This window comes from Dermacentor andersoni, chromosome 3 (genome assembly GCF_023375885.2).
Source record: "Dermacentor andersoni chromosome 3, qqDerAnde1_hic_scaffold, whole genome shotgun sequence".
In the NCBI taxonomy this organism is placed as follows: Eukaryota; Metazoa; Arthropoda; class Arachnida; order Ixodida; family Ixodidae; genus Dermacentor; species Dermacentor andersoni.
In genome coordinates, this window is record NC_092816.1 from 74,054,705 (window position 1) to 74,071,751 (window position 17,047).

A 17,047-nucleotide genomic window follows, 5' to 3' on the forward strand; every position below is an offset into this window, starting at 1 on the left:
CAACTGGTAGTAAAACGTGATTTCTGACATCGTAAAAAAAACGCCAAATTCACTTCATGAACGCGTATTGTTGTAACCCTGAACTGTATTTGAAGTTAGCTACAGCAAACATCCGCTCAGAGGTCCGCTGTTTCATCCGCTGTTTCCGGAGCAGGTGTTTCCGGTGCCTGTGACAAATTAGACGAAGTGAAAGGCGAGGATAATTTTAGGCGACGCTACTCTAGCTAGTAGTGCGAAGTGCAGTACTATAACCAGAGAAAAAGAAGAAAGAGCATACTCGTGAATAAAGAACATTGCAAGGGAGTTTGTCTACTCAATTACGAGGGGATTCGTCGTGACTGTTAAGCTGAAAAAATTCACCGAAATACACCAGGACTGCGGCTTGTCATCGCGACCAGCCTAAAAAATTTAGCAAGCGCGACGCGAATAATATAATGCACCGCCTATAGGAATCGAATGACCAATGTCTCAGCGTGGTCTGGCACGCAATAATATTTATTCACACAGGGGCTGGCTTGAAAAGTGATACCGCTGTAGAACTAAAGACACTACACAGAGTAGACGTTTTCTGTCATTTTCGACACAATGCGGCGCGTTTTGAACTATTGATTGTTACACCTGGCGATATACTGTGAACATTGTCCTTTGGTTTGGGCTGGAGAAATAAAAAGAGAGAGAAATAGAAGATATGATAGGCGTAGGAATAGGTTATGGCGCAGGCGATAGCGAAAATGTCGAAATGGCGCAAAAACTTCGCTGACATTAGGTCATTGAAGTATATGTCACTTTTCTTATACTAGCTTTTGGCTTAATGTAGTCCTGATACGCGAAGTGCATCCCAAGCAGTCTTGAGTAAAATGACAACATACTTATCCGTTTATTGCGTTACAGCAGAGAACAGAGAGCAGGCCGGCGGGCCGAAGTGAAGAAACTCTAAGAGCGTTATCGTGTTGATTTGATAAGGTGGACGTTAAGTTAAACACGTGTATGTTTTTTGTGCGTCTCAGAAGAGTTTTGTTTTCTGATGCCACTGTTTTAGTTGCAGGCCCCTTTCGTTTTCTTCGAACACAGGTGGGTGCGAAAAACGTTCCGTTTTTGGAATGACAAGGGCATCGCGCATCTGACATTGGGGCAGTACCTGAGATATTGCGTGGACATCTACACCAAGGTAGAAACTATAGAAACAGAGTTTCCAGTACTTGCAAAGAACCTTTTCATACTTGTTGCGCTTAAGAGCTCAATCACAAGCTCATGTGCCTTTCAACCATATTTCGATACTTGCCGTCTAATCGTCATCATATTTAGCGCACACCTGTTTGCGCTGTCATGCAAATTGTCATGCACTGCAATGTAGCAAGAAGCCACAAAAGAAACCCGTACAGTTTTCTCCAAATGACATGTGGCTTTCCCTTGTAGTTTCGCGCGGCAGTCTGGTGCATAAGAATTTCTCCCTTTTCTGAACCTTCCTCCACCTTGGGGCTTTTACAGAACTATTTTGCCAGAATTCTCAAACTTGCACTTTTGATTCGTTAATGTTGGTAGTTGAAGTCACCTGCATTAGATATTGAGAGCTTCAGGCACCAGAGTGGCGCCAAAAGTCAACGTGTCTTAGAGACGGATGCGTACCGATGCACCTAATGCGTAACGTATGTCTTTACTGACAAAAACTACAGACACAAACAAATGCTGCTTGAATGCGCAGTTATTGAAATAAATTAAAACAAACAGGAATGAGTATATGCGAACGAGTATAGAAGCTCAATATCTTTCTAATTTAGAAGACCGAACTGAAGCGTCACTGTGCCATCAATTGCGCTGTTCGAGAAAAAAACTTGCACTCTTTGTAAGCAGACGAGACATGTGGCGTCGATTATTCATACGGTGAGCATGTTTGCTTTTGTACCTTGTGAGATACACAGTAGTTGCTTTAGATATATAAAAATGCTGCGAATTTTCGAAATGAGATCATTGTGGGTTAGCGCCATGCGTATATTCTGTCGCTTTCTGTTGTCTTTGTCCGTAACAATCCAAGGAATGTCGGCTAATGGCACAGAAGCAAAGCACAATAGCCCTTGTTGTCTCATGTACGAGGCCGTTAAAAAGCTTTCTGCACGAATATGTGAGAATTCTGACCATATAGATAGCCGGCTGACCTGATGTTTACCTTACGACTGTCCTTAAATGCGAGTCTGGCTGTGTTCCATCAGCCAGAATTTTATCCGTATCGTCGGAGCAGGACAAAGGCAGGACGCGTGCATTCCTATAGGAAAGAGCGCAGCATGCAGACGCCGCTTGCCCCGAACAGCGCTTCGCGCGCGTTCACTTACGATTGCCGACCCTACTGATACGAGGCCCTGACAGCGTGTAGTCGACACCGGCAGGATATTGTTAAGATCTGGCTGACTGCGCATAATTAACAGATTAGACTAAGTTACATTCTTGACTATTAACCTTCGATGCATAATTCGAGCAGTTAGAAGCACGTCTTACGCATTATCAAGTCGATCAATGAAATATTGAAAAGAAAAAGCTTTACCGAGTGCCACGAGAGCAATTGTTTTACCTAACTCGTCAGGCCCAGACAAGTTGTAACTGGAATAAAAGAAGTACGCTCTATGACGTCTACCTCACATACTTCACTTCCCTTATCCTACGATCCTCTTGGCTGCTTACCCTCAAAAGCCAATGAACAAGAACGGAACTAGGGCCGGCCAGCTGCAATGCACTGGCAGGCGCGGCAGTGCCATGGTGATTGATGCCACTACGTAAGCAAAGGTGGTGGACGGGAGAAATAGATCACATGCGCTCTTTTTCTTTCAATGTAGTTTCGCTTTGATCTAGCCTGCAGATGTCAGATAATTGTTTTGGTAGCCCTAACAATCAAGAGCTCGCTTGTTCAATAATTCTTCGTCCGGCTTGTTAAGGCGGAGAACGAGCTTGTAGCTCCTCGAATGCATTAGCCGTCTCAAATGAATAACTCACTAACTAGCACAATAATGTTAATTAGGTACATACCTGCGCAAAACTCTAGTTATGTAGATGCTAGCGGTATGGATTATCGAACGGTGAACATAGTGAAACCGTTATATACATTGCCCAAAATTTACAAAACAATGGTGAACCAAAAGACACCCAGTATACCAGTAAAAGCACGATGCCTTAATTTGCAACTGCGTCATTCATAACCATGACGTGTCTTCAAATAAATGACAGGCGCACGTAGTAAAATATACATTTGCACGTAAACAAATTTACAGCATATGTACATTCACAGATCGGGTATTTCCTTTAAAAGATCGTTCTATGCAAGGCGCACTTGCACAGTGGCATCTGGCTGAAAAGCACATTGCAGACTGTCACATGCAAAGCGATATTCTTTTACATGAACGAATCATTCACTCATTCTTGATTAATTCTTTTTCAGCCTTTGAAAGAAGTAATGATAAGAAACTACAGCCGGCATGGCCGTCTCTATGGGTAAGTGAGCAACGTTATTGCCTGCACGTGAGACATCTGATTTGATTGTGAACGTGACCCAACAGCGTCTGCGGTAACATACTGACCCGATTGTGAGCGAACTCTGTCGCAATGTGGCTGTGAAAAAAAATTGTTCTGCCAAGAAGCACATGGCAAAGACGAGCGCCAGCGTAGCCCTCTAGAATACTTGTATATCACTCTAGGTCATGTTGCTTTCTGAACGAAGCGCTGCGTTGCAAAACAACGTACAATGAAGAAAATGGTCACTGCGTGAGTGCTTACACGTTTGGTGTTCGGTGCGCTAGCAAGCGATCCTTGCAGCAGGACACAGACGTATAATGAAGAGGTGTCACCAGAACCGAGGAGCTAAAACCCACTGTGATATATATATATATATATATATATATATATATATATATAATTTCTCTTTTAAACTCGCAGGTCCTTCCAAGGTGGCGTGCCGACACTCGTTGTCGGTGACACCGAGATATTGCGTGAGGTTCTTGTAGCCAAGTTTAAGAACTTTTCCGACAGAAGTGTAAGTTTATCTGGATATAGATTTTTTGACAAAATGAAGATTGGTGTGTTTCGTTGCCTGGTATCAATAAAAAAAAACGTTGTTAAAAAAAAGAATTTCGCCTTAGAACCCACTCCTCAAAGCATAGCCGAGCTGTTGGAATTTACTGCCACGGCGGCTCACGAGGATTAAGTGCCGGTGATGGTCATGTTAGGGGAAATTTAAAAAAAAATATACATGAGAGATGCAGCGCAATAAAAAAATTACCCTTCACGCACCCCGTAGAGAAGGTAAACCAGCGAAGCTGAAATGTGCGGCCCCGGTGTTTATTGCTGGGTTAATTCCGACGGTTTATTAGTCTTTCTCAATTGATCGTTACGTCTTTGTGTTTCTTAACGAGGTTACGCACGCGTTTGGCTTGGGTTTATCACATTGTTTATTTTAAATGCCACACATTGCTCTTAGCATAGTCACCATCATGCATGAAAGGGTGCAATGAGCGGTTCATTGTGTCGATCCAGTGGATTCATCTAAGTCGTTTTCAATTATGTCATGCATTTGTGTTTCGTAATGCGTTAATTATAGTGCTTATGACTCGGTTATACACTGCATTTACCAAGTGACACAGCGGGGCCACACATTTCATTTAAGTAAACACAAGGACACACTTATGAACCTATTGCCGCGCGCACGCTCTGCTGCGAGATGATTAAGTCGTCATAATATTGTCTTAACGCCATCCCAATCTGTGTCCTTTCTCTGCAATAACACGTAAATAAATGTTTATGTTTTAAATGCCTAAACATTTCTATGCCTCCCCAACGAGATAGATAGATAGATAGATAGATAGATAGATAGATAGATAGATAGATAGATAGATAGATAGATAGATAGATAGATAGATAGATAGATAGATAGATAGATAGATAGATAGATAGATAGATAGATAGATAGATATATAGATAGATAGATAGATAGATAGATAGATAGATAGATAGATTTTATTAAAACAATAAGAAAAACCGCTAATGGTCGGGGCCCCTAGTCCAGGGCTCCCTGACTCTTGCCATCTCCTCAGCTCTCTTTATCAGCTTGAGCTGGTCTTCGACGGCCGAGCTGGGCAGCAGTGCCTCCCATTGCTCCCTCGTGGTGTTCGTGTATGGGTGTTCTATGTTGTGTAGTGTCCATTCCCACGTAATGTGGTATGGGGTTGGTGTGGCCCCACACCACGGGCATTCGTCCCTGTAGGCTGTGGGACGCATCCGATGTAACATGTGTATACGTTCGTGTAAGTGCCTGTCTGGAGCCTACGCCAGGCAGCGGCATCCTCTCTTTAGATTTCGATGGAGTGGTGGATATCGCAAGCGACGCCCTCAGTGGTAGTTCACGATGGCTAAATACTCGAGGTCGACAGGGTCCGGGTTTTCTGCAGCCGGCATGATGAGTGCTCGGTGATGTACTTGACCACCCAAACCATCATCTGGATACCCAATGAGAAATTTCTTCGTCCGTTACGCAAGACGAATGCAATGGCCCATACTCCCGTAAACAACGGCTCATACTCCCGCAGTAGGGTTTCTGCGGTCAGACCACGAGTGTTTCACCTAGGCATATACGGCTTTGCTGTAAAAGCGAGCTCTGACTCTCCATCCGTTCTCCCCACTGTCGTGACGCTTGATTGCAGGTACTTGAGCATGATATGAGCGTGAGTATTATGTAAGCCACGGAGTAGACATGGATTGCGACTCGCCTGACGTAAGTCACTGAAACTTCATTCCTGCTCATTCACACTTCCTGGAGAAACGCATAGGTGAAACTTAAACTTATTAATACTAGCTACAGCTGAAAAGACACGCTGCGCTGCGTCTATACCCTCATGGGCACCGACGATACGCGTGTTCGCGCGATCACAGCCCGTTTTAGCTTTGTCAGTGCTGTCCGATTGACTCCCGGGCACCGTTTCTTGTCCCACGCAATTAGTCGTTTGCGCTCCTTTGCGCAGGGTAGTGCACACATGTAGAGCTATGGATTTTCCTAGAGAAACAGCTGAGCGAAAAAAGTGACAACCGCGAAAGCGCCGCCATGATGAAGTTACTATGCATATATTTTGTTTAATACCGCTATAAGTATACTCGAGATATATTACAAGGACAACCATCACGCATGGATTGTATCTGAAGTCCATTGCGTGTAGTTTTGAGAAACATGCGATTGTTATTAAAATTTGTTTGTCGTGAGATGCTTTGCAGGTGCCTTAAGTAGCTAAGGATCGAGATTCGCTGACTCACGCAAGGAAGCCTCTTTCAATAGCATCTTGCCATCCACGCTTGCTGTTGGCTCGTACTGAAAGCTCCACTTCACTCGTACTGGACGACACGTAGACAGTTTCATTCAATACAATTAAACTTTATTATTTTAGCTCATTATACGACCAAGTTATGCATATTCCTATCCTATTATTTTTAGTCTGAGCCCTCTTTGGGGAAGTGTCTGAGCACATGGCAGGGATGAAATTTATGTATCATGGCGATACCTAAACGGTGGCTGAATCTATGGACGGGTGCTATGGAGAATTTCTCCTCTAGGGTTAGTTATACTAATCTCCTAGCGCTAACAGCTAGCAAATAGGCAACATCACGTATCAGAAGCGCAAAGCAAGGAAGAAGGGAGCAGGGGAAGAGGGTACTGTAGAAAGATGGCTGGGGTGCGGACACTTAGAGATTAGTTGGCCGCGCCAAATCCATTGCGAGATAGGCAAATCGGCACTCCTATCTATCCTGTTCCGTTGTATGAGCTGGGCAGCGAAACCTTGCTTACTGATGCAGTCAGCGCCCCTGGTTTGACCGTCAGTTGCTCTCACTCAATATATCTATATGACCCTTGCACATAGACGAGGACGACGTGTTTGCTGCATCCTCAAAAAAAAAAAAGTATTTCGGCGAAAATTCCGGTAAAATGTATTGCTGACAGCACCATCGAGCCATTGACATTGCCTGGCATCTGTGCCTGCCGTGCAAGTCCATAGCAATAAAGTGTCACTGGTAGCCATGCTTAGGAAAACTGAAAAGCAAAAACAGGAAAGGCAGCACAGACCGATTACATCTACCCACGAGTTCTTCCAACTGCTATGCATGTTGAGTTGCAGGCGGCACGAGCATGATAGGAACTATGTACTGACAACTTCCTTCATCATACAGTCGACGCACCTGCTGTGACCACCTGCTCACCTTGCTCCACTCCTACCCCGATATTTTGCACACCCGTGGGGTCAATACGTTTCTCTAATTAACTCGCTCTTCCTGATCGAAATGATGAACTGCACAAGCTGTTGTTTGCGTGTACGACGGAGCTGAATCATGGTCTCGACAAATCTGGTACTCTCCTCCTCTTAACTCCAGCGAGCTTGAGCGCACGTTGATCAACACTTACAACACACCGTGTGAAAGCATCTGTATCCTGTTAGCTTTCTGTAGATCCTTCCCCATTCTTTCACCTCCCTTGCCTGGTACAGAGTAGCCAAGCGGGCTGAGCCTAATAAAGCTCAATGTCCAACGTTCTTCCCGTTTGGGCCTTTTTTCTGCCTTCTTCAATTGTGCACCTAGGGAAAGTCTTGCTTCCCATTTGTCATGCGGCAATTAAACCAGCGACGTGCTGCTTCCTTTCTCTTTCTGAATCTAGGAATCTCAAAGGATAGGCGGCGCAGTATGGCGCAAGTCGATGCTTAACCTGTCGGGCGAAGAGTGGAAGAAAGCGCGGAGCGTTTTCACACCGGCCATCACAACTAGCAAGCTCAAGATGGTAATGGCTGGTGATTCTACATTTATTCCTTTGGAAATAATGTAACGTTTTGCTCTAACGGTGTTATTTCGAGTATTGGACTCGCAACCGCATTAGCTGCGATGTATACAGCTAGAAAATCCTTTCTGACTTTCTTTTTTCACCTACACTTTACGTTCTTGCGGCGGTACTTTCTGCAGCTGTGATGGGCGAGAACCACGGTCTTAATATGTTAAATGAGTACAGTCTTCCATCTACCTCGGTTTAGAGTGGTGTGAAGGGCAACAACAAACTTTCAAAGGATGGGCAGCAGCATAGAATGTGTTCTGCATTTCATTTTTGTCAGCACAGGCATTGCATTCGGCGTTTCTCGCCATTCAAATTCAAGTTCAGGAGTTCTTTATTGCACGAAGGTTTACAAACTGCGTATTGTACAGGTATAAATGTGGGAATCCATAGCTCTCCCAGAAGTTGTAAAAATTGTCCCTAGACAATATGCGATTCTATAAACATGTTGAGCGAATGTGTAAAAAAAAAGATGAAAGAGTGCATAATTGCATTCCTATTTAATCACTGATGCAACCATAAATGATGCAAGCACGAATAAAAATGATGAAGCATTCTAATCAAGAATGAGTATTTATTGTTGAATGCAACGCTCAAGCGTAAGTGACAAAGGACCCTTTCTTCTCTTCGAGAAAGACCAGGTAACAAGTTCAGTTGCATCGATAGGTCGAGTGAATGCAGACAATGATGAACTAAGTGAATGTGCCCCTTCTGTAGAATCATATTATGTGCCAGCTTGCTTAGAGACACGCCTGAGTCAGTCCTAAATGAGGGTGCAAAAAAATTGTGGCTTCGTGTGCTTTTGGAACAGCTTTGTTAACGAGGAGATACCGGTTACTGCGCAGTAACCCGACGGTCACTGAAACTGGATAGGTAATTTCGCGATCGCCGTGTGGGGGTAGGGGGCGGGGGGGAGGACATTACTCGTACCTCTGACACGAGCTGTCCACAGGACGTACAACGAAAGCCTAATGAAATACACTCTTGAGCTGCCTTTGATTCGCTGAATATTGTGCACTCATTATTCGCTTGCTTGTTAACTGTGCGCTCTCCATAGCACTTAAAATAAACTATCAGATAATTGTGTTTGAGACCCGTACCGGTGACACAGTCCGCCAGAACACATTTTGAAAAAAAAAAAAGACCATCCACAGAATAAATTTTAATTATAACATGCAGGTAGAGCATTTCCCTCCATGATTGTTTTTGGAAGCAGTAAACACTTAAAAAGCGTCGATACCATTGTTGGTATAAGCAATAATTGATTCATGTGGCTTGACATCAAGAAAGGCGATATTATTTTTCTTATACCCTTGAGTGTTTAAATTGACCCCCCTGCGTCTCATCGAGAAGAATAAATTCTGAACTGCCTGCCTTCCGCTGTGATAGGCCGCGGGAAGTGTATGCCAAAGTTGGCGATTTGGTTACTGAATCCGACAATCGATGCCTCGATAAGATAAAGCTTGCCGCGAACTTGCGGATAATTTTTTTGTTAGTTTTTTTTTAATGGGTGCCACACTGTACTAGCGTACTCTAATTTGGGACAAACTAATAATGCGCAGATAGTTAACATTCAAAGGTGCGAGTCCACGCTAACGTCGAGAGACCGCATCTTCGCATTCGCTGCAATGTTGACGCGTGCGTGCAATGCAAGGCACGCGTCTTTCGCGAGACCGGTAATCTGTGATTATAACACCTCAGAATTATAAGTAGGTAACATGTTCGTTTGGTTTGCCATCTACTTCGTAATAAAAAACACTGACCAAATTTACAAAGCTTTTTGTTGTTAAGTGCTCTTTGTCATTGGTCAGTTACTTTCGCTAATGATTTGATTTGGTATCGTGGTTGGCTAGAATTTGCTCTTTCGAACACATATTAGGGTGAAAGCATTTTGCGAGTAGGGGTCCTCTGCTTTACTTGTAAACCTCATGCAAACTCTTGCTTCAATATTTATTCTCACTTTCCACTCCGTCAAATGATCATTATTAGCATCTGGTCTAATGACAGCGTATGATAGATTCTGCTGCCCGAACATTACGATTAATGAAATTTTATTGGTTGGAAAACTATTCGGAAAAATTGGTTGATCCCTCTTTTCAGCTAAATCGGTCGTAACACGAAAGTGAAACGTGCGTTCTAAGAAGCAGTGGCCCATTATCAATAACATTCACAAACACAAGTCCACAAGCGCACGGAATTTTCTGATAATTGTAGTTTCGCTCTAAACACAAAGTAATGACATATCTTTCCTTGATTATGATTGTCTTCTTTTCATGTAACTACTTTTTTATGCTAAATGCTTAGTGTGCATAAGTTATCAAAGAGTGTGCTGCACTTCTTTTCTGTTTTACTTTGTTTGTCCAGTTTCGTTTATTCTGGGCGTTTATATCCGGTCTTGTTTTTGTGTAGTACCTAAACTTTATGTAATTCATTTTTGATTTCTTTTACCTTTTACAAGTGATCGTTAAATCCTCCTTTGCTGATTTTTGTCTGTAATGCCAGAGCCCTAGTCAGGCGGCCGTTGACTTCGCCTTCGGCCTCCAGCATCACGACAATAATCGCGTATTGACAGCCAAGTAAACAAATTAATCAAATAGGTATCAAGCACGCCAGGCCTGTGTTGCTTCGCAGCCTAAACAACAACCCGGAGGACACCAGGTGCCGTAGGTATATTCGACGCGACGGCGAGTGCGTGCGTGGCGAAACTGCGTCGTTGGAACTCCGGCGGGGTCGTGAGCGCGCGCACACACACACGTGTTCGAAGGAGAGCAGACGCGCGAAAAACGCTGGGAGCCGCGGCGGCGGCACCGAGCGGGTGACGGCTGTCGGGGAATGACTTTAAAAAAAATTGCCAGAAACACGCCAGCAATGCCATCCCTCAAGGCAGGCACTCCAAAGCACTGCCATCTTTACTAGCCTTATAAGTGTCCAGGCTGCCTGCTATATTTTATACGGAATCACTCAGTGTTCAAATAAATGACACACAAATGCTCTCATTGTCACAAATATACACGATAAAGAGCAGAGTTGTTCTATGATAGCGTACTTATGAATGCCTACATTTATAACCGTTTAGTAGGCACAAAATGCCATCTCGCGGATTTGCGTCATAGTGATTCAGTGACATTCGTGCATGGAACCTATTTTCGGAGGAGCCCGGCATACTTTCGTGCTTAAAAAGGAACAAAAATAAATGCCGTGACATTTTTAGCATACACAAACCAAAGGCTCGTTTCACACGGCTTCAAGTTCATTGGCAAGTGTTCTTGTGCCACAGGCCGTTGTGCCATCGCAAATAACTTATCCACCATGAGGATTGCCTGTAAACGTATCAAGTGTAAGAGTGTATTTTTCTTTTTTTTTTTTGTAAATAGAGGCCCAGAAAGCTATGCGTACCTTCTGATAGTAACCTATAGCTGTGTACAGTTCGGTCCTTCGATAAGTGGGCTTCATACCTTACTGAATTTTTTTTCTTCTGCTACGCTACCGGAATTTGTGAGGATAAAAACGAGTGTTCTGTTCTCGCATCACTAACTGACGTTCCGTAAATTTCAGATTGTGCTCAAGGTGACAACGATCGCTGAGAGAGTGGTGTCGCGGATTGAAGCCGCGGCTGCGGAGAACAAGTCGGCGAACATCAGCGAGTAAGTTTTATGTGCGTTTCTTTTTGTTTTGTTTTCCAGAGTTTATAAATGCCTTGTACAGGAAACAACGGTTGGCGGAAAGCTGCCATTTTAGAATATTATTTTTTGAGATAATGTTGTAATTTTTAAAATGAGCAATATGGAATAGCTGCTAACATGCTGCTTCTAACATCGCTAGCTGGGCTCTAGTCCACTTATCTGTAAGTTGCATTAGAAAGTCCTAAGTGCACCTACGTGTCGTCCACCAACGCGCTGTTCTTCGCACTTAAATTGCGAAACAGTACATTGTGTCGCTCAGAAGCTAGAAGAATGAAACTGTAAAGTACCGTCGAACTCAAAAGTGTACGGAACATTGGTTCTACGACAAATATAAATTTTTACTTGGTTAAGGCAAATGAGGCCACTAATTTAATTAATCATTGAGTTGGTCATCAAAACTGCGGTTGATTTAAACTACCACTGTCGTGTTGCCATTGACCTTCTGTAAAGGTACGGGGATCCCGTCACGTTGTCGATTGAATGAATCGCAGAAGATAGCCCTGCACGCCTATGTTCATCAAGCTATTTGGTATTGAACTCTGAAGGACGCTATCATAAGCCTTTGATACGTCTAGCAAAATAGCTGGTGTTGAAAGGCCGAAAGCTCTTTGATGTTCAATGTGGCTTATCAAGTACAAGGCGCTATCTTGCGCGCTTAAACCTGATGGGAATCCAGTCATGCATGTTGGCAGAGCCCTTCTATCTTCGAGCCACCATGATAAGCGCTTACTTGCCAGCTTCTCCATGAGCTTAGCCACACACGACGTCAATGATACAGGACGATGCTCACTCACTTATCAGTGATCGTAAAATTCAAGTGCGGTTAGGAAGTACCATAAGCACCGAAAGGGCGGTATCGTGAGGTGTACCTCAGGGAAGTGTTCTTTCCTCGACGCTGTTTAATGTTGTAATGGCTGGTCTTCCCGCTGAAGTGCAAAAACATTGCAGGCATATCCATATATCGATATATGCGGACGACATTTGTCTTTGGTTAAGCGGATATCAACACAAGCGTTTAGCTCTGATAGCTCGACAGGCATTACTTTCAGTTCAAAATTACCTCCAAGGTGTAGGGTTGACTCTCTCGGTGGAAAAATCTGGCTTCATCATGTTTTCAGGTAGAGGAAGACGGTATGCGCGGCTGAAGATAGACCTTGATCAATCTTGCCTTCGTCAATTGAAGCACAAGCGCTTTTTGGGCGTCGTTATTGACTACTGTCTACAGTGGCGACGAGCTGTGGACTCTATTGTGACATCACTATCTCCGCGTCTCAATGTGATCCGTAGAGTTGCAAGTGAGCAATGGGGAAATCACCCTTTTTCAATGATCAGGCTGCGCGATGCACTAGTGACGAGTCGAATAATGTACCAGCTCCCTTTAATTTCCCCCTCACTATCGCAGCTGGAACGACTTGAGGTTTTGCACAGAAAGGGCCTAAGGAGGGCTCTTGGCGTTTCGCAGACTGCTCCTAACAATGCAGTGCTTTATGAGTCTCTATCGAGACCTCTTAGCCTAGTCGCTTTACAAAGGCTATTGATGCAAATTGGCCGCCTCAAACAGACGATAACCGGTCGAGCCCTTCTACAGAGCGTTCGAAAGAGATCCGAGTCCCGAGCGTACTTGGCCCTTAATACTCTTGGTTACCTGGGTCTTGACGCTAGAGGTCGAACTAAGAGGTTGAAATCACCTTGGTCTTTCGCGAGCCTCGATTGTTCGTTGACAATTCCTCACGTTCGTGCTAAGCGGAGTTCTCCTTTGGCGGCAACGCGTTCGCTCGTACTGGAACATCTTGAAACTGAATATGCACGTCATCTTCAAATTTTTACTGATGGCTCTCTGGACAAGGTCGCAGAATCTAGTGCAGCTGCTTTTCACATTCCCTCTTTGAAGTATGATTGGTCGGTTCGCTTCACTGCAGTCGTGTCCTCCACAACGGCCGAAAGCGTTGCCATTGAGGCAGCTCTAAAGAAGCTACGGTTTTGTACGCCTCAACCCGTTGTCATTCTTAGAGATTCGAAATCCGCCCTTCAAAGGTTAGAGCATGGCTTCCCTACTGATGCTTTATGTCTAAGCTCCCTACGCTCGGTGCACAATCTCCATATCAAAGGCTTCTCCATACGGTTCCAATGGGTGCCCTCGCACATATGTATCATGGGCAACGAGATGGCGGACAGCCTCGCCGATAGAGCGCTATCTGGAAATCCTTTGAGAAAGGTGCCTCAAGAGGGCAAGAGACTCTTCAGAGAAGCGGTGTCGTGCCACTTCAGCTCTTTGTGGAGCTCACCTCACAAGCCATGTGTGACTGAGGGTCTCAAAAGAAACCAAGCCACTTTACTGCTCCGCATTCGCACGGGCTCTGCTCGTAACCCTGCGTGGATGTGTAAGACTGGCCTGGCGTTGTCTCCATTATGTTCAACGTGTGGTGTGTGCTGTGACATAGAACATTACATAATGTGCTGTACGGTGTATAACGCGGAAAGGAGCGTGTTATTCGGGTCCTTCAAAAAGACAGGAATTCCCCACAGTTCTCTTCAGGACATTGTTTTCCCGCGCGGGAACCAGTTAGATAGGAAGGAGGTTTCTCGCCTTCTTTTATATTACCTGCAGGACACGGATTTGGCCTCCACATGGTGACTTTAGGAGTGACTGTGTGTAGTTGTGAGGTCTGTGTCTGATTTATGTGATTTATGTATTTTAAGTGTCGCTACGGTGGAGCAATTGCCGGCAGTTACTGCAAGGCTAATCCCACCAGTAGCCTACAACCACTCAAACTCAAACTCAAACTTGTCGATTGACAAAGCTTTGTATTCCTGCTCTCTGAATTTCTCATCTATAAAGTGTAGATCTAAATTGAATTGAATTGAACTGAATTTCAGTTTTATACGTCCAGGGCTCGCGGAAAATCATCATTTTTTCTCATTTGTTTTGCAATTTCGGTGTGTCATAAATGTTGCTGACAGACTGTGGATAACATTTTAATCGCCATGGGAGCTTGCTCCGCTTACAGTGGTCTGATTACGGGAGAAACGACGTTTGCCACGCGAGAGACGGGCGATGGTCAGGAGCAAAGACGATGTCGTGGGACACATTTATAAACACCCGATAAATTCAGCATTCCATCCGTGACCGCCGCTTTAGCGACACTTGTGTATTGCTTCGAGCGATAATAAATGCGCTGTACTGAATGCGTGAAGTAAATCGCAGTTCCTTGAGAACGCGTCCACTGTGACGTCGATGAGATTTCGTGACATGCACATTGCGCTCTTTCTTCGTCTAAAGCGAGAGGGTGAAATAGGGTGTGCTTATGTGTGCACGTTTCAGCAATTAAAGTGAAAGTCATCACCAGTTCCTGAGTGTGGGTTCGGCGCGGACATTCTCGATTTGTCCTTTTGTCTTCGTTGCCGTCCTTAAAGGGACACTAAAGCGAAACAATAAATCAGTTTAGACTAATGAAGCATTGTTTGAGAACCCTGCAGGGAGCCATATCAAAAAAATTGTTTGATTATTAGATGAGAAAATGAGGGTCCAAGAATCAGTATTTCAATTTCGCGCCGAAACACCAGCGTCGGTACGTCAGCGTGACGTCAGGGATTCCAAAGTACGTTTTCGCATTTGGGCCGCGTTGGTTGAATAAAGGTTCCCGAAACTTGTCATCTTTAATATTTGGTTCCTTTAGAACACAATGTAGTCAATCTGTACCGCTATATATAATTAGTAGACCCTAGAAGATGCCATCAAAATTTAAGACGTCACAGCCCCCAGTTGCGGGAACATAAGTAGGCGTCGCCACCCGTATTTCGTTCTTGCGCTTTTTCTGGCTTACCAAACGTCTTATCGTTGTAAGAGTGGTGTTTTTGGTGTTGTAGAACGGTAATCTACTGATGCAGAAGAAATCATTATTCACTTTAGTGTCCCTTTAATTTTCGTACTCACGTAGACTTCCATATTTTGAACATAGCGTCGACGCGTCGATGGATTTATACTACTTGGAAATCAGGCAGTACGCGCTGGCACATCATACACCGCACAGAATAGAGAAAAAGTTCTGGCAGAAACCATCGATGATTGTATAAGTGAATGCGAAGGCATACACACACACAAACACGCATAGGTGTATTCAACTTCCATTCTTACGCATGTGCGAAACAGCATTTTGTCGCTTCTCGCAAGTGCTGCGACCTGCACTCAAGTTCTTGGGGTGTTTCTTGTGCGAAACTTTGCCGCTGTGCCGCACGCTGTTGTTGTAGCCGGTGATCCCTGGCAGCTCAAGTTTCGGCGGCATGGCGAAGACGCTCTGTTTCAGCACGCGACGGCTTTCAACTTTCAACTTTTTCTGCTGACGGAGTTCTCTTCCTAGGAACGAGTCTAACTGCTGTGACGTGTGTGGTCGGAGTTTTTGTAGCTGTAAAAGATGATCGCCTTCCTACTCGAAGAAGCAGAACTTACTCTCTCTTGACCAGCGCTAGCTCTTCTAAAACTTCGTTTTTCCTTTTCTTCCTAATGAGAAACACTTCGGGTTTGATTGTGGACTTAGCCTCCTTAGTCGCACATATTGCACCCCCTTTCTCCAAGTGTTGGCGTGGTGTCCAGTTCTGACGGCCTCTTTGAAGGCCTTTTAATTTAGTACAGCCTAGCCAAAGTATGTACTAATATAGTTTAGCACCAAATGACCTACCTTGTACGTCTGTACATATTGTTGCGAAAAAGACAACAAAGAAAAAAAAAAGCCGGCATCGCGTTAAGGAAACATACTTACTCGGCAAGCCTGGGTTCAATTCCTCGTAGGGGAAGCTCCATGTATTGCCAGTTCAAAGTGCCGCAGGGGTATGCAAAGAAATGCTGGAATATTTAATATAGCGCAAATTTCGTAGGCTGGTGGACCACGCCTCACTGGACACTGCGGCAGCGCTTAACTACAGCGTCGACTTGGACAGCGAGAAAGACAAAGACCACCCTCTGGTAAAATCTCTCAGTGCCATCTTCATAAACAAGGCCGGCTGGAAGGCCGTCATGTTGTGTAAGTACTTGCAGCACTGATAATTATTTTTTAAACACAAGCTCCAGTTTGAATGATTCGACCTTCTTTTAATTGGGCTCCTTTACGGGGGTGGGTGGGTGGGGGGATTAGTTTTTACGAAGAGTGCACCTACTGACTGAAAGACCACCGCCCGGCTGTTGGGGAATATGCTGGCCTCTGTATAGGAAGTATAATAAATAAACAATACGTAATAAATATAATTGCCTATCAGTGTTTTGAATGAAATGCCTTGTAGATGATTTAGAATTTCTGTAGAAGTTAAGCAGGTCCGGTGAATATCGTGATATGACAACCAAAATACGGCAATGCGTACTACGTGTAATACATCGTTCTTTCCGCAGTTCTTATGCCCAGTCTATTCAAGGTTTTGCAGCCCAACTATCCGCCTAAAGCAAACGTTGACATATTCAAGGCGTTTGTATCACACCTGATTCAAGAGAGGGAGTCAAAGAAAAAGGTAAAAGCTCAAAAGCAAGCACATCTGACTT

The 17,047-nt window shown here is 44.3% G+C and overlaps 1 protein-coding gene across 1 annotated transcript in view; it reads left to right on the forward strand.

The window, feature by feature from the left end:
* The first annotated feature begins 1,056 nt into the window (after positions 1-1,056).
* Positions 1,057-17,047, forward strand: part of LOC126545059 (uncharacterized) — an 89,345-nt gene continuing 73,354 nt past the window's right edge. The window contains exons 1-7 of the mRNA XM_072286841.1: positions 1,057-1,168; positions 3,425-3,477; positions 3,919-4,015; positions 7,673-7,792; positions 11,393-11,481; positions 16,393-16,538; positions 16,901-17,016. Coding sequence (XP_072142942.1) covers positions 3,440-3,477; positions 3,919-4,015; positions 7,673-7,792; positions 11,393-11,481; positions 16,393-16,538; positions 16,901-17,016 — 606 coding nt within the window. The 5' untranslated portion in view covers positions 1,057-1,168; positions 3,425-3,439. The remainder of the gene's footprint in view (positions 1,169-3,424; positions 3,478-3,918; positions 4,016-7,672; positions 7,793-11,392; positions 11,482-16,392; positions 16,539-16,900; positions 17,017-17,047) is intronic.